At 44.7% G+C, this 25,223-nt stretch overlaps 1 protein-coding gene across 5 annotated transcripts in view; it reads right to left on the bottom strand.

Annotated features, from left to right (window-relative positions):
* DENND5A (DENN domain containing 5A) overlaps positions 1–25,223 on the bottom strand; it is a 144,305-nt gene that overhangs the window by 63,285 nt on the left and 55,797 nt on the right. For all 5 annotated transcript variants that reach the window (XM_075927965.1, XM_075927961.1, XM_075927963.1 and 2 more), the window contains exon 5: positions 15,368–15,555. In XM_075927965.1, the coding sequence (XP_075784080.1) occupies positions 15,368–15,555 (188 nt within the window). The remainder of the gene's footprint in view (positions 1–15,367; positions 15,556–25,223) is intronic.

Here is a 25,223-nt window from a genome sequence, read left to right as displayed (position 1 = left end):
TTAGCAGGGAGCCAGGAGAGCCAATGGGAGAGGATGTTGAAATTTGAATTGAAAAGATACATCTGCCTGCTGTTTTCTCTATAGGAGCTTTAAGCTAGAAACTGGGGAAACAAGATTAATTGAACCAGCCAGAACTACCATTCCTACAAGTAGACAGGAAAATGTCTATTTAGTCGCCACAAGGAAGTGACAGGGAATGTTCATTTAGATGCGATCAGGTTATTTTGTTTGTTTTGTTTTTTGGTTAAACTCCTCGATGGTGAGTCAATATCCCTCCCTCCCATACACTGTAACTAAGCTGAATCCCAGTAATGCAATTCTCTGTGTTTTAAGCTGTTCCTCTCGATTGCTTTATAACACCTAGCAAACAAGTTTGCTTTACCAAGTATATCTTTTTGTTTTGTTAAGAAAACCATCTTTTTTAAGGTTCTGATTCTTGTGTCCTGGAAGGTAGCAGGAGGTCTGTGTATGCATGCCTAGACTGAGAGGTCAGCTATCAGTAGGGTTGCCAGAGGGTTTCAACAAAAATACCAGACACACTTGACATTACATCACAATCTACATTACATCTTATTTAGAAAATACCGGACATTTATATCTTCTCATTTTTATTTTCTCAATTTGTTTCCTGAACAGAAAACTAAAATACTGGACTGCCCAGTTCAAAATCAGACACCTGGCAACCCTAGCTATCAGTGATTACAATTTTTTGTTGTTGTTTGTTTCAAGCTCTCTCGTGGAAAAAGAGCTTGGGGTACCCTTCTGGAAGAAGTCCCCAAGTGATTTCTTCCTGAATTCAAGGTTTGTTTTTTTTCACTTGGGGGGCGGCAGCTACCTCCCAAGGTTAGGAAATCTGTGACCTCAGGGAGTTTGTAAGCAGAGCCGACAGAGGCAGGGTATTTTTAAGGTCTCTTGTATGCACCCACCTTCTGCACTCGAAGTGCCAGAGTGGCGAACAGCCTTGACAGTGACGCCCAGCCAGAGCCAATACTTCAAACCCCCTGCTCCAAGTCAGAACCCCCTTGTGACGGGTTTGTTGGGTGCGAGTGCCCCCTCTCGGGTGGGCAGGGGGGTTCAGCGGACCCACCGTCTGGATCCGGGGTCGTGAGTCCCGGAGTCTGACCTCTTCGCAGGGGTCCGTGGGTGCGATCACCCGTCGCTGCCCGGCAACGGGGTTCTGCAAACCCACCTTTACGACCCTGGTAAGGGTCTCAGGGTCCTGTCCCTGGTACAGGTTTGGGAGGGAGGGTTCACCCCCCTACACCGGTCCTGGGGTCCTATCCCCTGATGCCCAGCCGACAAGGGCAACAACTTCTAGGGTCCAACTTGGGGGGGGGGGAGGGGCGCACCTGTCCGGAAACCCTGGAGGGGCGGCGGGTCAACTTAACGACAACTGGGGGGGGGCAGGTAGTGGGGGACCCAGGCCCTCCCACTCCATCGGGTCCCAGCCCGGGACCCTAAGTGGAGGGATTAGCGCATTCCCTCCAAGACAGGTGTGGTCAATCCCCGAAACTCACCTGTCCACAGCTGCCAGAGGCAGACTGCCCCGGGCTCCTTCCACTCCCCAACCAGCGCTGACCCCACCCCTGCGAACCGACCGGGGCACTCACCACATCCGGCTCCTCGGCCCCGTCCTGCTGGTGCCCTAAGGGCCGCTGCGCTGCTCCTCCGGCCCTCTGGCGGGAAGTCTTTCCTCCTGCGCGGGGGTCAGAGGTTCCTTCCCCGGCCTCCCTGAGTCGACTCACCTGTCCGCTTTTCAAGCGGCCCAGGGACGGACGCCCTGGGACAGTGCCCCGCCCCCTTGGCGTCGCTCCGCCGTGCGCTGTCGGGTTGCGGGTCCATAGTCCCGTCCCCCGGGTGGTCCGGCATTCGCTGGTTCTGCCACTCTCCTGGCCTCACGCCAGGGAGTGTCAGCGTGGCATGGCCCCGCCCCCGATGCGGCCGGGCAGCGTCACACTCCCGCTCCTCCCTGACTCCACTGAGCCGGCAAGCGGGGCTACCGTGGCCGGGCATGGCCCTGGCCCGTCTTTTCTGCATCGGGGGGGGGGGGCGATTCCCCCCCTTTGGGAGTGCAGACCCCCATGGGTCCGTCACACCCCTCCTACACCAAACTCCTTGTAGCCAGACAGGAACGCCCCCTGTAACATCCATTTTTGCTTGCCTGAAGCATACAGGGCACAGAGAGCAGTAAGATCCTTGACAGAAGGCCCGGATATGCAGGCTGCTGTGACCCTGGATGGCTGAAAACAGAGATACGCCAATTGCTGACCAAGAGGCTGCCAAGGAGTGCCCTTCACTGAAACCTATATTGATAGGAACACACACTGTAGGGGGGAGGAATCTCCCGCCCAGTAAAAAAAATGTCCAGTACTCACAATTTAGTTATCTCTCTTGCAAGTGTAAATTAAGTTGAAACTCCCTTGTAAGAACTGGTGTCACAAAGACGGACCAACACAATCTGGCATCTTAGATAAGAAAGAGGATACGGGCACTAATGGGTATAAAGATGGGTCCAGCAGCACACTTACTCTGAGTGTCAATCTACCATCTATCTGCTGGTCGGGTTAGGTGTTTGACCTCCCGAGGTTCCAAGGGGACGCCCACCTCGTAATCGTCTCTCCTAGGAATTGAGGGACCGGCCCTGGCCTGACACACTGGAGTCGAGAGGCAAAGGAGGGGGTAAAAATTGTACCTGTATGTGTCCTTTATCTTAAGTGTACACATAGACTTAGAGCTCTTTAAAGATTAAGCTGTCACTTGGTACCATTATTTCTATTTTCTATCTTTATTTTCTTTGTAACCATTTTTAAGATCTATATTTGCTAGCAGTTAAGAAATAGAGCAATAGCCATTGTAACCATATGATTTATAAGCTTCTTTAATAAACCTGTAACTGTTCAAGTTTTAACCTAACTCCTTCAGTTGCTGTAACAGAACCAAGCTAATTTAAAAGAACTTCAGCCGGTCATAAGGGACAGATATAGGAAGAGCTGGGATGTTTGGATCGTGTTGCTTCCACAGGATAGATCCATAGGGGCATCTCTCAGTCTTCCCTAGGCTGCCTGCTGCGAAGGGATCCTGTATCCTAGCAGTTAAAATCTGAGATGTAATAAGCTCTTCCTATAAACTCTGGGGTGTCTGTCAGCCTGTTGGCTGCCCTCCGCAAAGGGATCCCCATCCTACCAGACAGAGACGTTAAACTCCTCGGGGCGCCCATCAGTCTCTCCTAGACCGCCCACTGCAACGGGGCCTTATGTCCCAGCAGTTGAAGACTCGGGTGTAACACACACACTGCCCTGACCATCGGCTGACACTCCTGTACCCCAGTTTTGAGACCCCCCTCATACACCACATCCCTGCTACCCAAGTCCTGAGATCCCTCTTGCACCCCAATCTCCTGCCCACAGCCACCTCCTACACAGCGAGCCCCTCAGTTCTCCACCCTGGAGCCTTTCTCCCTCGTATCCCCAACTGCTTGCCCCAGCCTAGTGAAAGTGAGTTAGGGCAGGGGAGAGAGAGTAGAGGATGCACTCTCAGAGAAGGGGTAAGGCAGGGGCGTGGGAGGCACAAAGGATTTGCACAATTAGAAAGTTTGCAACCCTAAGATGGATGCTAAGACCTAAAGTATGCAATCACCAGAGGGGAGCACCAGATCTGGTACATAAAAAAAACATGTGGGCTGTGTCTAGACTGGCCAGTTTTTCTGGAAAATCAGCCACTTTTCCAGAAAAACTTGCCAGCTGTCTACACTCATAGACTCATAGACTCATAGACTTTAAGGTCAGAAGGGACCATTATGATCATCTAGTCTGACCCCCTGCACCGTGCAGGCCACAGAATCTCGCCCACCCCTCTTAGAATAATCCTCTCACCTATGTCTCAGATATTGAAGCCTTCCAATACTTTGAAGGCCCCAACATGCAGAGAGTCCTTCAGCTGTGATCTGTGCCCAATGCTACAGAGGAAGGCGAAAAACCTCCAGGGCCTCTGCCAATCTACCCTGGAGGAAAATTCCTTCCTGACCCCAAATATGGCGATCAGCTAAACCCTGAGCATGTGGGCAAGACTCACCAGCCAGACACCCAGAAAGTTCCCTATAGCAACTCCTATCATCCCTCCATTGACCTATTTCCAACTGGAAATGAATGGTCAATTAGTTACCAAGATCATGTTATTTCATCCAACCATCCCCTTATCATAGAATCAGAACTGGAAGATACCTCAGAAGGTCGTCAAGTCCAGCCCTCCGCTCTAGGCAGGACCAATCCCATCTAAATCAACCCGGCCAGGGCTTTGTCAAGCCGAGACTTAAACACCTCTAGGGATGGAGACTCCACTACTTCCCTAGGTAACCCATTCCAATGCTTCACTACCCTCCTAGTAAAATAGTTTTTCCTAATATCCAATCTGGACCTCTCCCACCACAACTTGAGACCATTGCTCCTTGTTCTGCCATCTGTCACTACTGAGAACAGCCTCTCTCCATCCTCTTTGGAACCTCCCTTCAGGAAGTTGAAGGCTGCTATCAAGTCCCCCCTCACTCTTCGCTTCTGCAGACTAAACAGACCCAAGTCCCTCAGCCTCTCCTCGTAGGTCATATGCTCCAGACCCCTAATCATTTTGGTTGCCCTCCGCTGGACCCTCTCCAATGCGTCCGCATCCTTTTTGTAGTGGGGGGCCCAGAACTGGACACAGTACTCCAGATGTGGCCTCACCAAAGCCGAATAAAGGGGAATAATGACATCTCTGGATCTGCTGGCAATGCTCCTCTTAATGCATCCTAATATGCCATTAGCTTTCTTGGCTACAAGGGCACACTGTTGACTCATATCTAGCTTCTCATCCACTGTAACCCCCAGGTCCTTTTCTGCAGAACTACTACTTAACTGGTTGGTCCCCAGCCTGTAACTATGCTTGGGATTCTTCCGTCCCAAGTGCAGGACTCTACACTTGTCTTTGTTGAATCTCATGAGATTTCTAGTGGCCCAATCCTCCAATTTGTCCAAGTCACTCTGGACCCTATCTCTGCCCTTAAGCGTATCTACCTCTCCCCCTAGCTTAGTGTCATCTGCAAACTTGCTGAGGGTGCAATCTATCCCCTCATCCAGGTCATTAATAAAGATATTGAACAAAACCGGTCCTAGAACCGAACCTTGGGGCACTCCACTAGAAACCGACCTCCATCCTGACATCGAACCGTTGATCACTACCCGCTGGGCCCGGCCTTCTAGCCATCTTTCTATCCATCTTACCGTCCATTTATCCAATCCGCATTCCCTTAACTTGCTGGCAAGAATATTGTGGGAGACCGTATCAAAAGCCTTGCTAAAGTCAAGGTATATAACATCCACTGACTTTCCCATGTCCACTGAGCCAGTTACCTCATCATAGAAGCTAATCAGATTGGTCAAGCACGACTTGCCCTTTGTGAATCCATGCTGACTATTCCTGATCACTTTCCTCTCATTCAAGTGTCTCAAAATGGACTCCTTTATGATCCCTTCCATGATTTTTCCAGGAACCGAGGTAAGACTGACCGGCCTATAGTTCCCTGGATCGTCCTTCTTCCCTTTTTTGAAGATGGGCACTACATTTGCCTTTTTCCAATCATCCGGGATTTCGCCCGATCTCCACGACTTTTCAAAGATAATGGCCAAAGGCTCCTCAATGACATTTGCCAACTCCTTCAGTACCCTTGGGTGCATTAAGTCTGGACCCATGGATTTGTGTACGTTTAGTTTTTCTAAATAGTTCCTAACCTGTTCTTTACCCACCAAGGGCTGTCCATCTTCTTCCCATCTTGCGTCGCTTAGCACAGAAGTCCAGGAGCCGACCTTGTCCGTGAATACAGAGGCAAAGAAAGCATTGAGTACTTCAGCTTTCCCCACATCCTCTGTCACTAGGTTACCTCCTTCATCCATTAGGGACTGCACACCCTCTCTGATCACCTTCTTCTTGTTGACATGCCTGTAGAAACCTTTCTTGTTATCCTTCACATCCTTAGCCAGTCGCAACTCCATTTGCGCTTTCGCCTTCCTGATAACCCCCCGGCATTCTTGAACTATACATTTAAGCTCCTCCCTAGTCATTTGTCCAAGTTTCCACTTTCTGTAAGCTTCCTTTTTGTGCTTAAGTACACCAAGGATTTCCCCTGTAAGCCAATCTGGTCTCCTACCAGGTTTGCCTCTCTTGCTACGTGTTGGGATGGTTTCTTTTTGTGCCTTCAGTAAGGCTTCTTTAAAATACTGCCAGCTGTCCTGGACTCCTTTCCCCTTCATGTTAACATCCCAGGGGATTCTTTCCATCAGATCTCTGAGGGAGTCAAAATCTGCTTTTTTGAAGTCCAAGGTGTGTATTTTACTACTCTCTTTCCTTCCTTTGGTCAGGATCCTGAAATCTACCATCTCATGATCACTGCTTCCCAGGTTGTCACCCACCTCTACGTCCCCTATTAGTTCCTCCCTGTTTGTGAGGAGAAGGTCAAGCTGTGCACGGCCCCTGGTCGGATCCTTCAGCACTTGTACCAAGAAGTTATCCCCAACATTCTCCAAAAACTTCCTGGATTGCCTGTGTACTGCCGTATTGGTTTCCCAACAGATGTCAGGGTGATTAAAGTCCCCCATGAGAACCAGGGCCTGCGATCTGGAAGCTTCGCTCAGTTGTTCGAAGAAAGCCTCATCTACCTCATCCACCTGGTTCGGTGGCCTGTAGCAGACACCAACCACAACATCACTGCTGTTTGCTCCTTTAAACCTGACCCATAGACTTTCAACAAGTTTTTCTCCCTCTTTATACTGGAGTTCAGAGCAATCATAGTGCTCTCTTACATATAGTGCAACTCCTCCTCCTTTTCTCCCCTGCCTATTCTTCCTGAACAATCTATACCCTTCCATGACAGCGCTCCAGTCATGCGAGTCATCCCACCAAGTCTCTGTTATCCCAATTAAATCATATTTCTTGGCCTGGGCCAGGGCCTCCAGTTCTTCCTGCTTGTTGCCCAGGCTTCTCGCATTAGTGTACAAACACTTCAGGTAACCAGTTGATTGCATTATCTTCTCCATTCGAAACTGGGGTCCTCCTTTCTCGCTCCTTGCTCTATGCATTTCTTCCCGGTATCTGACTTTCCCACTCCCCTCAGGGTTTTGGTCACCGTCCCCCGACGAACCTAGTTTAAAGCCCTCCTCACTAGGTTCGCAAGCCTGCCCGCGAAGATGCTCCTTCCTCTCTTCGTTAGGTGGATCCCATCTCTTCCTAACAATCCTTCCGCCCGGAACAGAGTCCCATGGTCGAAGAAACCAAAGCCCTCTCTGCGACACCACCTGCGCAACCACGCATTTACGTCCTCAATTCGACGATCCCTGCCCAGTCCTTTCCCTTCAACAGGGAGGATGGACGAGAACACCACTTGCGCTCCAAAGTCTTGGATCCTTCTTCCCAGTGCTACATAATCCGCAGCAACCCGCTCAAGGTCATTCTTGGCCGTATCATTCGTTCCTACATGGAGAAGCAGGAAGGGGTAGCGATCTGAAGGTTTGATCAGCTTGCTAAGCCTCTCAGTGACATCCCGAATGCGAGCTCCCGGTAAGCAGCACACCTCTCGAGATTCCAGGTCCGGACGGCAGAGGGATGGCTCAGTCCCTCTTAGGAGGGAGTCCCCGACCACCACCACCCGTCGTTTCCTTTTGGGGGTGGTGGCCGTGGAACCCCCATCCCTAGGACTACGCATCCCATGCCTTTCAGTAGATGGTGCTCCCTTCTGGTTTCTACCTTGTGAGGTCCCTTCCAGAGCATTCAGCACTGCAGAGCCTGTGGAGAGAGCTTGAAAGCGATTGCTTACCTCTATAGCATCGGGGGAATCCCGTGCTGGCCTTTTTCCCCTTCTAGAAGTTACATGCTGCCAGTTCTCCTCTTGGTCGCGTACTGCCCTCACTGGCTCCTCTGCCTGCTGTGCTTGAAGGATCAATTGCTGCCTTCTATCGAGGAAGTCTTCATCCTCTCTGATCAAGCGTAAGGTCGACACTTGGGCCTCCAGTCCTCTAATTTTTTCTTCCAAAATCTCGACCAGCTTGCACTTGGTGCAGATGAAATCCGTTCTTTCTTCCGGGAGGAAGACAAACATAGCACACGCCGTGCAGGTAACAGCAGCAGACGCATCATCAACCATCGCTGCTGTCCTGGAGAATGGATTTAAAAAGAAAGACAAGAGAACCTCCCGCCCTTCCCTCTCCCCTTCAGAACTCCCTCTCAAAACTCCCTGTTAGCAATCACCTGGTCGCAAGCTCCTTGGTCGCTTGCCCACTGCCTTATAAAGCCCCTCCCCCTACCAAGGCTCAGCCAATCAGCAGAGGCTTCTACAATTCAAACTTTAATTAGAAGCCAACAGTTTCCACCTGCCAATCACAGCCCCTACCAATCACAGCACAAACTCTATCAAGGGGAGGGGGGAAGGGAGAAAAAAAAAAAAAAAAAAAAAAAAAAAAAAAACCTCACTCTCAAACACAGGGGAAAATAAATAAATAAATAAATAAATAAACAAACAAGAACACACACAACCCTCACTCACAACACAAGCTCAGCATACAGCAAGAAGCCCCAAGCACAACACCCACTTCTCCCAAACTCCTGTATCTACTTGTCCTCTACCTGGAGAACTCCCCCTCTAAAGCCTCACTCAAACAGAGGGGGAGGAGGGAAAGGGGAAAAAAAAAAAAAAAAAAAAAAAAAAAACCACAAACCACCACACACCAAACAAACACAAGCTCTGCACACACTGAGAAAGCCCCAATAACAAAACACACTTCCCTCAAGAGTCCTGTATCTGCTTCTCCTTCACCTGGAGAACTCCCTCTCAAAACTCCCTGTTAGCAATCACCTGTTCGCAATACACTGGCCGCTTGAATTTCCACAAAAGCACTGACGATCTCATGTAAGATCGTCAGTGTTCTTGCGGAAATACTATGCTGCTCCTGTTCGGGCAAAAGTCCTTTTGCGCAAAACTTTTGTGCAAAAGGGCCAGGGTAGACAGCTCAGATTTGTTTTCCGCAAAAAAGCCCCGATCACGAAAATGGCGATCGGGGCTTTTTTGCGCAAAAGTGCATCTAGATTGTCACGGACACTTTTCGGCAAAAAGTGCTTTTGCAGAAAAGCATTCGTGCCAATCTACATGCTCTGTTGCGAAAATGCTTTTAATGGAAAACTTTTCCGTTAAAAGTATTTCCGGAAAATCATGCCAGTCTAGACGTAGCTGTGATGTAGAACACTCTCAATAGTATTTAAAGTAACTTCAGAAAATATTTCAGATCAATTTCTAGAAGCAGGCCTATCAATGTGGGGGAAGGAGGGAAGAAAGAGGGGACAAAGTGGGCAGATTCCCCAGAGACTGGCTCCTGGCCACTGCTTCTGGTACTGCAGTAGGGGACGCTGGAGCCCCAAGCCCCTCTGAATTGCCCCTGGAGCCCTGCTCCACATGGCTCTGAGGGTTTGGGGGGTACACAGCAGTCTGGGCAGCACTAAGGGCTGACTGCTCTCGGACATGCCCCTTCTGCCTGAGGCCCTGTCCCTTCTGGAGTGCAGAGTCAGGCCCCACCACACGTTGCCCCAGCTCCCTGACTAGGAGAAAGCCCAGATGTTACAACCTTGGAAATAAAACCACAAGGTAGGACAGATGGAAAAAAAACTTTTCAAAAATAAAAGGAAACTGTCAGAGAACAAAATAAGAGGCTCCAACTTATGGCTCACCGGGTGTAAGAGAAAGAGATGGAGAACATGGAGCAGGGAAGTAGCAAAAAGGCTGAAGTATTTTGGCACCTGAGCTCCCCTCCTATCTGACCTTCAAAAAACAAAATCTATTCCCTCTTTTAAACCTGAGACCATTTTGATTGCAGACAGAGCAGTAAATACAGCTGTAAAGGTAGCCAAACACCCAGACAGATCCTGCATATCAAAAACCCTATAAATGTTCACGACTGTCTGTCTGATACATAGGAAAAGAGGTGAGGAAACCTGCTGTACTTTGGGAGCGACTGCGGCTTTTCTTTATTTGGAAATATATTTTTGGAATGTGGAGATCACACTTACTTGTCCTAGTCATCTGATGAGGCATAACTTCTTGTCTGCTAAGAAAATATTAACTAACCAGCCAAGTAGTAGAGGCAAATGATAAGGCTGAATCTGAACTCCACAGTGGTACTTCTCAGAATGAAATACTGTAAATTCATTGGGTGTACGAGTGCTACTGTAGGGATGTGAATGAGTGGAACTTGTTAACTGGTGAGCAACATCCTTAGTGGGTGATGCTTACCTGGTAACAGTTAATTGGTTCCCCCCCGAGCTAGCAGCCTGCCACTCTGTGCAGGTAGTAGCAGACCCAGCAGCCCATCCCCTGTGCCGTCAGGGGCCAGGAGGCCCATGGGTTGGGGACTGCTCCTGCTGGACTGGAGCGGTTCCCCGCCTAGAATCCCGCTAAGTCAGTTAAGCAATGAAACATGAGATTAACCTAACATCTAGCCGGTCAACTGACTGATTGGGATTTTACACCTCTTTGCTACAGTCTCCCTCTTTAAATGTTTTGGTTTCTTGTGCAAGCCTCAGATAAGCCAAGCCAGGTTTTAGTCCTGGCTATACCAAACTCTGGTTTAATTATACTGGAACACCGCTTTCAACAGTACCTTTTCCTCAGAAGATTCTGTTCTATCTACAAGCTGCTATAAAAACCCCAACTTTAATTCTGCAGTTCTTTGTAACAAAACTTCCCAAATGTAAATGTTCCTGGGATTACTTTGAGCAGATAAATGAATATATTCCAATTTAGGCCTTTTAGGAATATTGAGAAAGCCCTCCAAAAAGCTATTCACTTGTCAAATAGTTGAGATTCAAAATATGAAAATAAAAATTATTTATGTGAAGTTGTGTTATTTTCTCCAGATTTCAAAAGACAAGCTCTTCTCTCTATTGGGGAGGGACTATATTTTTTTCATGTGTTATGAACCATTCACTTTTATATTACTGTATAAAGAAAAGTCCAGATACTAATAAATAATATACATTACAAACATAACACATGCAGGCACGTGCATACCCATACATTTATTTCACTCCAGCTAGCAACTAAAAAAACTAAAAGGAAAAAAACAAAAACATTAGCTATATTAATTGGTCCATGAAAAACAGGAACAATATCTGCTAGCAGAAGTAATTGACCATTCTCAAAGTTCTGCATGTTCCTGCCTGTATCATTAATTATGTTGGTATATAAACAAGGAGAAAAAAAATATTCTGATCAATGGAGGCTTAGTTTAATTAGAAAAAACACAAAGCCCTTAATGCTTATTAAGAAGAATGTGACAGTATTGGCAGGGAAAGATTATACTTTTCAGTTCCAATGACAAACTGCATATCAACTATTATAACAAATACTAGTTGACATAGGGATTTGAATAAAAACAACAAAAAGATTGGCAGGGTGACAAAAGTGGAGGTTTACAGAATAAATCGCCACACAAATATCAAGAGACCTTTTTAGGAAGATTTCTATGCAAACTATATTTCTGTAATAATGAAAAGCATGTATTTTTCTGCCCAAATCCTGGTTTCTCTTTTATGTTGAAAAAACAAAGTTAAAATGAAAACATAAAAAGAGCCAAATACATGAACAGAGAAAAAGGTGAAGAATTTATGGACATCATTAAGACTCCCTAACTAGTTTTTCCCCATATGATCGTATTCCCTACTCAACCAGCTCTGAGGAAGGATTTGTCCTACCTACACTAGCATTTCAACTGGTTTTAACAGCAGTTGGATCATACTGTCCAAGCTGCACTTCATAGGAATCTATTCTGAAAGCACCCATCTACTCGCATGCCAGTAAGTTCACGCTTCCAGATTGCTTCTATATATTAGTCATATGATAGGAGGATGGGATAATCAAACACTTTATGGACACCTCCTTGCATGTAGTTTTAGGCTTCAAAACTCCCAGTACTTTTGAGACTGAATTATATGGCACTAATAATTGTTTATAAAGTCATCCAATGTGCAACCTAGCTCTCAAGCAGGAGCAGGCGTCTGCCAGTCTAGTGCTCTCTCACCACTCAGAAGTGGCGATCCCCTTGAGGATTTGGAGTGGAACAGCATGGGACAGTACTCACGGTATGTTAAGTTCAAGCCTGCCAGATCACAGAAGAGATGATCAAATACGGCAGAGAAAGTATGATTCAGGAAATATATCAACTATGTAATATAGCATGGAAAGAAAAGAAGGCACCTAAGGAATGGACAAGATCAGTACTAGTGACACTGCACAAGAAAGGAAGCATGTCGGAGTGCAAGAACTACAGAACGACTGCCTTAATGAGTCATCTAGGCAAAGTGATGATGATGATTCTGACGGACAGATTGAGATTGCAGATAGAAGAACATCTAGAGGATGAGCAAGTGGGATTCAGGAAAGATAGAAGTACCATGCAACAGATATTGGCACTGAGATTGATAGCGCAGAAAGCTTGGCAAAAGAACAAGAACATCTACAATTGCTTTGTCAATTTTCAGAAGGCATTTGACAGTATAGATCAGAAAATGACTTGGGTGGTGTTGGAGTCGCAGAGAGTGCATACAGCTGTTGAAGGATATCAATGATAATACAGAGGCAGCAGTGAGAACATGCAGAGAGTTGGGAAGTTGGTGTACAACGAGTAGAGGTATGAGACAAGGAGAGCCAATATCTTCATCACACACCTAGAGAGAGCGATGGACAAGATGAAGGAAGAGATAGAAGGAATATCAGTGCTCGGGATGAGCATTAACAACTTGAGGTTTGCGGATGATATAGTTATCATCGAGGAAGATGAAGAGAAGTTAGCAAGAATGGTGCAGGTGCTAAATGAGAAAGGGAAGCAGTATGGACTGAGTATGAATATCGATAACATGAAGACAATGGTTTTTGCAGATAAGGAAATAGGAAGGAAGATCAGTGTCGATGGGATAGAACTAGAGAACGTAGAGAAGTTCACATATTTGGGGAGCAACATGACATATGATCTAGACTATAAGAAGGAAATAGCAACTAGAATAGTGAAAGCAAGAGCGAGTTTGAAGGCGATGGATAAGATCTGGAAGAGAAAAGCGATTAAGCTTAGGAACGAAGCTGAGCGTCTTGAAAACATGTGTATTTAGCAGCATGTTGTACGGATGTGAGACATGGGTGATAACGAAAGATTCGAAAAGAAGGATACTGGCGTTCGAGAGGAGTTGTTACAGAAAAATCCTGAGAATAGGATGGATGCAGAAGCAATTATATAGGAAGATACAGCCAAAAGAGAACCTACTGCAGAAGGTTATACAACAGAAGTTACAGCTATTTGGGCATATCTGCAGAATGAACGACAAGCGAAAAGTTAAGACCCTGGTATTCGGCACAATGGATGGCCCGAATATGAAAGGCAAACCCCACAGAGAATGGGTATATGATACAGTAGATTGCTGCAGAGCTAGTCTTCAGAAACTAAGCCACTCCGCACTAGACAGGGAAAGATGGAAGAAAATAATGAGGGAGGCATCGGACACCAACGGGCGTTGAGCCCATAGTTGATGATGATGATGATGATGATGGAGTGAAGCTCTGTTCCTGTTTGGTTAAGGAGCCTCAGGCTGACAGGTACAGGCTTGCGTAGCATTCCTCTATGCTGAGTCAGGCAGCGCATAAGGCCATCCTGCCACTGCACACCCTGATCTCCACAACCAGCCAGCCAGCCAAGCAACCCTTTTCTGTGGAGCTTATTAGCTGGTGGTGGGACAAAATAAATGTAATACAGCCATTTATGCTACCCAAAATCGGTATTTAAGTTTGTCAATTACTTAGGATAGGAATTACCTGTTTGTTTGGTGTCTGCGTAGTGCAAGGTTTGGCAAAATATGGCCCGCAGGCTGCATTGGGCCCACCAACTCACTGGACCCAGACTGCAGATGCAGTGGGGAGCCTCAGGCAACCTCCTTGCCTGCGCTCTCCCCCACCCCCCACATGCTGCTCAGAAAAGCGGCTGCTGGGCTGTTTGTCTTTCAACAGCTGCAAGTCTGGGGACGCAGGGGAAAGGCTTCATGAGCTGCTCCTGCCCCCAGCACAATCCCATTGGCTAGTTTCTGGTCAATGGGAGCTGTCTGAAGCACAGACAGCACGTGAAGCACCACTCCCCTCTCCCCGACCTCCCCAAGCATGCAGCTATTCACACACATAGGATATGGCTACACTGCATTCCTCTTTTGAGAGAGGAATGCAAATGCAGCTGAGCAAAATTGCAAATGAGGGGCAGATTTGAATTTCCCATGCTTCATTTGCATAATCTCATCCAGGTGCTATTTTGAAAAAAGAAACGCTGTATAGACGGTTATTTCAAAAGAAAACCCTTCTTTGAGGTTTAAGGGTAATTTCAAAAGAATGGTTTTCTTTTGAAATAACCGCATCTAGACAGAATTTCTTTTTTCAAAATAGGGTATTTTGAAATAGCTCCTGTTTGCAATTATGCAAATGAAGCATGGGAAATTCAAATCCACACTTCATTTGCAATTTTGCTCGGCTGCATTTGCATTCCTCTCTCGAAAGAGGAATGCAGTGTACACATACCCACCTACACACACACACACACACCCACCCATGGCCCTTGTAGCCTGTTCAGGGGCGGGACAGGTAGAAAGCCTGCCTGAGAAATGTACTCTATGGCACCCCAGCCCCTCCTGTCCTTCCCAACCCTCTGCTCCTCCCCCACAACACAAAACATGCTGCCTCTGGACCCCAGTCCTCTGCCCCAGGTCACAACCACCTCCTTCCCCCACCTCTCTCCCAGACCCCACACCTCTGTCTGCATCCCAGTCTCTTACCCTATGCTCCCTTCTGCACCCAATCTCCGTCCCAGACCCTGCATCTTCTCCATTAATATCATGGAAGGCTCTTGACCACTTTCCAAATTCTTGGAGTGGCCCCTCATAAAAAATTATTGCCCATCCCTTGCATCGTGTCAATGCACAATTGTCAACTACCAACAAATAAATATTGATTTCTCGGTAGGTTAAAATGTGTTTTTTCCTTCAAGTACCTTAACTGCATTAATACATATATCATATAAATTACAAGATTGAATTTACTACAGCAGAAGGTTCTCAAAAGTAGTGAGTTCTATTTCTCTTGTTCATTGGAATGGATTTTATCTAATATCCCCAATGAAATCCGTCAAGCCAATGTAAATAGGAATGCTCAGTACATTTCCACTTGGCATTCCCTATCAGAGTTTTCACTGTTCACTCAGTTTCTCCTTCACTTCTCCCACAATAACCTAGTAGCCATGTAAAATACACAGCAATCTAACCAAGCTTCTCTCACCTCTTGAGGCAGTTCCAGCTTAGACCTGTCATCCAATCCATTGGAGTGCAAGCCCATCAAATAAGGGACAGGGGCATCTAGGAAATGAAGAAGAGAGGCTGGCAGGATGGGAACATATACATGCTGCCACTGGAATGGAAACATTAGTGCTGTGATGGTCTCTGCCACAGTCATCAATCTCTGGTAATCTAAAAGTCAAACAAGAAAGAAAGATGTTTGTGAAAAATGGACTTACACTCAAGCCAATAAATTGATGGGATACTACAGAAATGACTTCGGAGTCAAATAGATTATACATAACTCACAGCAGAATGAATGATCCAGTATTCTACAATTGATTAACAACATAGTAAAAGCATCCTGTTTCGTTAGTAACTTAGATTGGTTAATAAATCACAGTGATTTAATAGCATATTAGGCACAGAGCCACAGGAAACACATTTAGGAGCTGCAAGTAGCTCATGAACCTCAGTCGGCGAATCACTAAACTATATAATCTCTTATGCTTGTGATGTCCAACACACTAGCCACATATGGCTAACTGACCGGTTGAGGGTGGCTAGTTGGCTTGAACAATGTGGCTATTTGGCCAGTTGAGTTGGCTAGTTCACTTCAGAACTGGTTGGACATCATGGTCTTGTGCCAGTGTAGTTTCTTCTGCACCTCAGTGTAGGCTGCAGATACAAGTTTAACAGTTGAATACAAGAGGACTTAAAACAAAGAAGCTGGTCACACAAAGTTATACGGTAATGGGAAAAGTGTGTCCTGGCATCAGAGATGTAATAGTATATTCAATTAACCAATAAGCAAAAGCTTATAGGTTAATGCAATAGACTGCACACATGTCCTCCTGCCCTCTCCCCTGCCAGTAAATTTTTAGCAGGCTGGCCAGAAGCCCGACTCAGAAGACCTGCCCTTGCGCTAGGTCTGGGACCTACTCCTGCTATGGCTCTGCATTTAAAGTGTATTAGGAGCCAGGCAGGCAGAGTGGCTCAGTTCCAGCTTGTGCCAGTTCACATCAACCTCTGGACAGGACTGCAGCCACTCCACGCTGCTGCCACTGTATCAGAGGCAACAGCACTGGGCAACAGGCAGCCAGTCCACGACGGGAGCTTGTTTGTAAACTAACTCTCCTCACGGACTAGCTCTCACTTGGTGCCTGGCATTGCTGCCGGCTCCATGCCCGGGAACTACAGAATAGTCGACTAACAGATAAGAATTCATGAGGTTAATCAACTATTCAGTTGACTTGTATTTAACATCCTTATCTGGCATTCTTCTTAGTCACCCTCTACCACTGAAACCAGGGTGACAGGGCACCATTTGCAGCACTGACAGTTTTATTGTGGAATAAGATAGAAGAATTTCCAATAGAATTCCCACTTGCTAAGGGTCTATCACCTCACTATAGTCACTAGCACCAGAATCAAACCCAATGTACCTGGTATCTCAAACAAATTTGGTTTTCTAATGTGTTTATTAAAACTGCTGCAATCCATTTTGCATAGCAACAAGCACGACAGAGATGTTCAACAAATAATTGGGTAAGAAATCAGGAACAACTTCATTTGAATTTGCAACCAATTATTATATAGCTCTAGTTTTTGCCAGAAGTTTAAAGTTTAATGTTAAAGCTCGAGAGATTTTTTTAAAAGAACTTAAATCATATATACTGCTGTCTACAACTATTCCAAAAGGATTTTTTACTAGACAGTTATTAAGCATTCATACTACAAATTTGTGCCACAGCAAATACTTTTTACAGTGCTCTTACACAATCCATAGATATTAGCAATGAAAGAATCTCAAAGGGTCCAGTGGTTCAATGCAGATAAGCACCTGAAAGTCAGATGGTTTAGCTGACCTGTCTAAACCTCTTGCTCTATAAACTGCGATGGCAAAGATTGCATGGACAAGCTTTCAAGCCTTAAACAAATTCCCACTTCCAGTCAAAAGCTAAAAATATATGAATAGTTTTCCTCAAGGCACCTCAGCCAGAAGCTAGTTTTACCTAGAAGCTGCTTTTTTTTTTTTTAAATGGATGAAGAGGAAAAAATAGTTATCTCCCTCCAAAACTCAAAAGAGTTTTGTTTTTTTTCCTCTTCTCAGCCTGCTTACAAAATCTAGTAAATATATATTTTGAAATGCATCTGAATACACAGCCTATCGTTATAGTTTTAAAATGTGCTACACTGCATGTCAAGTCTGTTAAGAGAGGAATTAGCAAAACGAGAGAGAGAGTAAGGATCTTTTTTAAGGACTCTGACGTATCCATAAATTCAAAGTTACGGCTGCAATTCCATCCTTCTTAGCCCTACACAATGGCCAGACAGCAGAATATAAATGCTACTTAAAGACCAGTGTGATTTCCAATCAAAACTAGATATGAGTAGTCCTGTGGCACCTTAGAGACCAACAAAAATATATAATACCACGAGCTCTCATGGACAAAGCCCAATTCATCCACTATAAAACTAGTTATGTATATGAAAGAAAGTTGATGATTTAATTATGAATTCTATAGTTCCAAAGGGAAACATAACCCATTGTTTTACTACCTTAGATCCTAATACAGCAACTTACCCCTGAGTAGTGGAATCTGTCTGTCTGCCTGCACGCACAAAGTTACTTGCAGATCCTTACCTTAATCAAAGCCTGACAGCAAAGGAAAGTGACAAAAGTAGTGACAAAAATGGGAAGGGAGAGAAATTGGAGGGGGGGGGGGGCAGACTCCTTTATTCTGCATTTAATGTTTTTCATTTTAAAGGAAATTTTTAAAAAGCAGCCATGCAGATAAATACTGAATAGTCCAGCGGTTGTAAAGAGGAAATGTTCATCTGAAAGAACAAGTCTCAACTTAAAAACATTAATTTCCTAATATGAAAAATAATGAGTCTATAAAAAAGTCCTGCTGGTTAATTAAATGGGGTTCCTATCTATTACAGAAGGTTTCAAATTTGTATTATCCTTCCCAATTATTCTAATTTTGGAGAGACACCAGAATCTCCATAGTTAACATTTTTATTACCTAGCAGCCACATATCGCAGGAGGCAGTCATCTTTCATCCTGGAAAGTCAAGCTATTCCTAGCTACTTAACTGTGGTACAGTTCTTAAAGTAATTGAAGCCACATGCTCTCGGCTTTATTAAATTGTACTGGCTGTGTAATTTAACATTGTTCTGCAACCCTAATAACACCTTTTTCACACTTTCCAAAAATGTATGTTTTTCAAACAATTGAATTTCACCTTAAAGTCAGGAAATAAATCTTCAATGACTTCACTGGAGCTTGCACACACTCATGAAAGGCTGAATTTGGTGTAACTTGTTTAACAAATGCAATATTTATGTGCATTTCTTTCCATCCTGTAAATAACTGATCCTTTTTCACACATCTTAAATATTTTTTGTCTGGAAACGGATACATTATTCCTGTAACAGTAATCCACACAGAGCTGCCAAAGAACAGAAACTCCAGTCTACGTCTGTTCCATACTATTTTTACATCGCTCCCTTTTGATCTCTGAATTTAATTAAGAGGATGTTTAAATCAGCCCTGCTAGTACATCTTCCACACTTCATTCTGCTTTCCCATAGCCTGACAGACAGAAAATATATTGCGGAGAAGCCCTAACCTGAAAGTATTACTTTTGTATTGTTTTTACTTAATTTACTGTTTAGTGGACTAACATATTTGTAGGTCTTGCATGTAACCAAATACCCATTTACCTGTTAATTAATACTGTTTATAAATTATGCCAAAAGAAGGATGAACAGGAAGAGATTAAGCCAGATTAACGTTGGTCTAAAAATGGAGTCGGGGGAGGAAATCTCTGAAATATTCGTCATTAAATGTGTAGTGATTCATGAATATGTATGTGGTACTTTTTCTTCTGCATAAGTGGCATGCTGCTTATTAATTCACCCAACCAGATACATTAAAAATAACATTTGTGGGGAAGGGAAGTATTTGACATTTGCAGGACTTTCCACCACCTTTTCCATTTTCTAATAAAAAGTTTCCACACACTAAGAGAAGTAAATTCATGATAACCAAACTGAATACCAACCAAGCTCACAGTACCAAACAAACAATTCTGGAATCTTCTCTAAGGCCTTGCTACACTCAAACTTTTTTGAGGAGAGGAGAGGGGGTGTTTTGTTGGTTGCACACCAGTGCGACACACCCCTAGCATCGATGCACTGCACCGAATTAAAAAAAGGAGAAAGACGTGATTGGCACTGATGTAGCTTGTTCTTACTTCAAAACTTTGTTAAATTGTGCTGGCACACCTCAATCATTATGCCAGTGAAACACATTTACACTGGGGAGCTTCACTACTTCAGCAACAATGACTGAAAAAACACTCAACATAAAGCAACATTCCCAAATTTTTGAAAAAGCGTACCCCTTCTTGAGATAAATGAAATCATTACCCTCTCCATCCTACAACCTCCTCATGTGGTGTTAAAGATTTGACCATGGTTTAAGAACTATATTTTTAAATGCATCCTTAGCTTCCTATAACTTGACATTTCCTTTCCTTTCTTACAAACATAAATGAGCACTGAAATAATTAGTGGTGACATTAAAATGCAACTAGCATTTAAGTTAACATTCATGGACACAGAAGAGGCAGACCTCAGATCTATTGTTTCAGGGTCTCAACAAACACCTTTGCATCAGCTATCCATTTTCGTCTTATAAACAACCACAACAATTAGAGACCTTAAAAAAGACTGAAGAACAACTAAGAAATCTGTCCACAGCCTCAGCAAGCCCATCATGCTTCCTGTCAGTAGAACATAGCCCATACTTTGGAAAATGCTGCCGAGAGTAACATTTCTTTGGGAAATACTGGTGTACGGTGTATATGTGACTAGATATTTTACTCACTGATGTGCAGTGACAAAAAACAAACTTCCTTTTCTTTACTGATATAGATGCTTGTAAGTGGAACTACAACTCCTCCCCAAACCACAGAACTTGATCTCCCAAGACAAACCATGGCTCTACATGACATTCCATCATCAGTGTATCAGAAGTACCCCTAACGCAAGCCAAATTATCTGTACTCTCCAAGAGACTGACTTCTGTCCCTCCACAGATCATGTCATCATACTAAAATGGGGAGAACTAGAAGAATTCTGCTTCAAAAGGTTATTTCACAATCATGACAATGCCATCCACAACTACAATGCCCACATCAACAGGCAAAAGAAAAAAATTATTATCTGACTGGACACGCCACAGCAGGTGAAACCTTGATTACTACATGGATTGCTTCAGAAAAAAAATTGACTTGAAATCTTTAAGCATCACTCTCACCACAATTTTTCCACTACCAGCAGACAGACATATAATCTCTGATATTCAACTACCAGGTAACATTCAAGCAGCAGACAAAGGGGATGTCACCATAATTCTCAACCACTATGAATACATCAAGCCCAGCCAACTTTTACCAACTACTGTAAAAAGTCAACCATTCACGCCACATCAGTGTTCCCTGAAAGCTGCAAGGCCACTCAATAGAGATTCAAATGCCGCCCAGCTGATTAGCAGAATGCTCACAGCTAAGTTTCTGTTTCTAGTGGTGGTGCACATTTGCTCATGCCTGGTGAATATAGAAAAAATATTCCTCACATGGATGGAAGAGATTAGAGGGAACATTGTCCCTCATCACAATTCATTTAGGAATGTATGGATGTTATCAAATCTTTCTCCAAACAACTTAAAGAGAAAGTCTACAACCTCACCCTCCACAAACACACCCCAGGGTGGGGTCAGACATACAATCACTACAATCTCTAACTCACACAGAAAAAAGCAAGACACAACAGCCCACCATGTCCACTCTGCATGAACACTTCACAGAACGGTCACTCCATATCTAACCTCTCAGACCTGGTCTTTAAAGAAAGCTTGCACTAATACCCTCAAAAGATGAGCCTATGAGCTTAAATTCATAACTTTGCTAGCCATTAAAAATCATGGCCTTAATAAAAACACTGGATTTATAGTTTATTACAGCAAACTCTATCCATAAATCTCCCTTTTTTGTCCTATGACTGCAAACGTATCAATGGACCACTTCATCTTGGTCTCTTAGAATGTATTAACTAAGCTAAAAATCTGTTTCACCTTTTCCAGACTTGATGAGCTCTATGCAATTCAAAAGAATATCTCAAAACCTTGTCACTTTTTTAAAAAAGGTTTGTCCACCACCATTTTAGATGAAGCCTTAAAATATTAAGGCTTCATCTAAAACAGCGGTTGGTGGACAAACCTTTTTCCAGCATTTACGGATTATTTTTTCCTTGAGCTAATTTACTGATCATATGAATAAAAATATATCTTCTCACAAAGATGAACTGAGGCAATGATTATCAATATATACAAGGGTGATGTTTTGTATTTTAAAAAAAGCAAGCACTCTCAACTTCAGTGATGTTATTGATCAATGAATTCATTTTCCTCTAAGAGGTCTGTCTATATGGGGATGTTAAATAAGATGTTTTCCTTGTGTGCAAAAGTGTAACTATCAAACAGCATCCCCACTGCTGTGTACTGCCAGCTTGCAGATAGTCTCCTTGCTACTCAGACCATCCACATGGCTCTGCACTTTTTCAAATCAAGCGCACAGCATTCTGGGCAGATCTCTCATGATGCAATGATTCTGCCATCAGCTCCGTGTTTGGACTCAACATTTGCTTGAGCAGAGATGCATACTACAACCTCTAAGGATTTGGGGATGTGGCATTTGGAACTCACAGGATTCCTCTCTTGACTTCCTGAAGAAGGGGGCTGTGCCCACGAAAGCTCATGATACCATCTACATCTTTTGTTAGCCTTTAAGGTGCCGCAGGATCATTTGTTGTTTAAGTTTTCATAATGCATCTGTATTTTCACAAGCTGCTGAGCTCCATCATCATGCAGTCATTAATAAGGAGAGCACAACACATGTCTTAGTCATCGTGCAGACAGATAAATTTGGATGCGATAGGAATATGGCTACAAGAGGAGGAACTGGTCCCTTCTACAGGCCATTACCTAAAACAGTTTTATTCAGTGATTGCTGCCTCGCAGTGTCTGGCAGGAGAGAGCAGTAATTACAGGTGGGGTTGAGGAAAGGAGCACAGAACTCACCTTGGAGCTGCAGCAGCAGAACACCAAAATGAGTTCCCCTCAGCATAGAGAATCACAGAGATGTAAGACTTGTAGGGACCTTGATATGTCATTTAGTCCAATCCACAGCATGCTCAGAGAATAAAGGATCCAATCCACAGCATGCTCAGAGAACAAACGGGTGTTTGTCCAACCCAAACATCCAATGATAGAGATTCCACAATCTCCCTAGGTCATTTGTTCCAGTGCTTAGCCAACCTGACAGTTAGGAAGCTTTTTCCAACATCCAACCTAAATCCCCCTTACTGTAACTTGACCCCATTATTTCTTGTCTTCTCCACAATGGGTAAGGAGAACAATTTATCACCCTCCTCTTCAGAAAAACTTTTTACGTACTTGAAAACTGCTATCATGTATCCCCTCTATTCCTCTCTCCCTCCCCCATCTTCTTCAGACTAAACAAACATGATTTTTTTCAAATTTTCTTCATAGGTCATCCTTAGTTGGACCTTGAATTTTGTTGCTCTCTTCTGGGCGCTCTCCATCTTTCCTGAAGCATGGGGCCTAGAAGTAGACACGGTATTCCAGTTGAAGCCTATCAGTACTGAATAGAGTAATTACTAGGCTCCTAATACATATACACCTCTCTCTCTCTCTGGGGCTACAGTATTATATTGACTCATCTAGTTTGTGATCCAATACAACTGCCAGATCTTTTTCTGCAGTACGCCTTTGTAGGCAATCATTTTCCATTTTGTATCTGATTATTCCTTCTTAAGTGTAATAACTTGCATCTGTCCTTATTGAATTACATCCTAATTATATCAAACCATGTTTCCATCTTGGCAAGATAACTGTATTCTGAATTCTAACCTTATTCATCAAAGTGTTTGAAACCTCCCATTTTGGTACCATTCATAAACTCTCTCTCTCTCTGTGGGGGGGGGGGGGGGGCTATGCCACTATCCAAATCATTTATGAAAAATACTGAATATAACTGGACCCAGGATAGATACCTGTGGACCCCACTCAATATGCCTTTCCAGTATGAACACCAGTAACTACTTGGAGTACAGTCTTCCACTAAGCTGTGCACCTTGATAGTAGGTTCTTCTAAGTTAGAGATTTGTGGCCATCACCACCTGGAAGCTTGCCACACTGGCTGACCTCTTTCCGCAGCTAATCAGTTTAGTATTGGTAGATCAACTGTCAGTCCTAAAAAGTCTGTAATGCCATTCAGGGGGTTCTGCTGTGCTGGGTCACAAAGTGGTGCAGTACAAGGGAGGTTACTGACAGCTTTGCATGAACAGGGATCCTGAACTGTGTAGGAGTTAGTGATGGGACTCACGTGTCTAATTCTTTACTCTCCACACCAGGTATGAGACTTTATGAACAGGGAAGGATTTTTCACCATGGCCTGGCTGATCAGGTTCACATATACTAGTAAGCTGTAACCTGGAAAGATCCATGATGCCAGGAGTTGTTCAAAACTCTTGCCTGTTTTCTGAAGCAAGCAACAGAGTTGTAGCTCCCCGCACTACTCTGGACATTAATGGAGTTATTCTGGGAGACCAGTATACACTCTGTTTCCCTAGCTTATCAAGCCTTTTACTGGATACGTGGACAGGAAAAATAACTGTTTGCCTATACCCTTATGTGCTGCACAGTGACAGTGGAGTGTGCATTTGGAAGATATAAAAGAAGTTGGACGGTGCCTCAGGACAAGATAGGATGTTCTTCATAAGTGTGTACCTTATGCAATAAGTACTCGTGATAGTTTGCAAAACATTTGTTGGAATAATAAGAGCACATGGCAGGTGGGTAAGAGGAGGGGGTGAAGAAACTTTTTGAATTATATGGACAGACAGAGATGGCGTCTCTGAAAAATGACTCCAAAGGTCAAGGAGATAGGGTGAGGGGTGCCTTGTACTCCTTGTGACAGGGCGACGGTTCATTTTGCAGGCCACTTACCTGCCGGGGTCATGCAACACCCTGGCGGACTGGCTCAGTTGGACGTTTTCGGCTCATGAATGGTCACTCGAGAGGGAGGTGATAGATCCCCTCTTCCACAGATGGGACACTCCCCTAGTAGATCTGTTCGCAATCCATGCCTAAAGAAAGTGCCCCAGGTTCTTCTCATACAGGGATCAAGGCGGGGGGGAGGGTGCCCTTGTGGTAGCATGACTGGCGGGGCCTGCTATATGCCTTCCCTCCCTTTCCCCTGATCCACAATGTACTCATGAGGGTCAAGAACGGCGGGGCCCTACTCATTTTCATAGCCCCAGACTGGCCCCGGCAACATTGGTACACGACTCTGGTGTCACTGTTGATCACGGATCCCATCCCCCTGCCGATGATCCTGGACCTCCTAACGCAGGAGCTCAACCAGGGTTGGCTGTGCCACCCGAACCTCCAATCCCTCCACCTCAAGGCTTGGATGATCAGTGGCTGTGGAGGGAGAGAGGCGGGGGAACTCCTTTGTTGTTCTTCAAGATGTGTTGCCATGTCCATGCCGTCTAGGTGTGTGTGCTCCCCGTGCACAAGTTCCGGAAGCTTTTTGCCCTTAGCAGTACCCGTTGGGCCAGCAGGGGAGCCCCCTGGAGTGGCACCGGTATAGCCTGGCATATAACCCCCTGCTGGCCCTCCACTCCCTTAGTTATTTCTTGCTGGATATTCCGACTAAGGTGGAGGTGGGAGGGATTGGAATGGACATAAGCAACACATCTC

Source organism: Pelodiscus sinensis, chromosome 4 (genome assembly GCF_049634645.1).
Source record: "Pelodiscus sinensis isolate JC-2024 chromosome 4, ASM4963464v1, whole genome shotgun sequence".
Classification (NCBI taxonomy): Eukaryota; Metazoa; Chordata; order Testudines; family Trionychidae; genus Pelodiscus; species Pelodiscus sinensis.
Note: the sequence above shows the minus strand (reverse complement) of the source record. Positions and strands in the feature narration are given on the sequence as shown.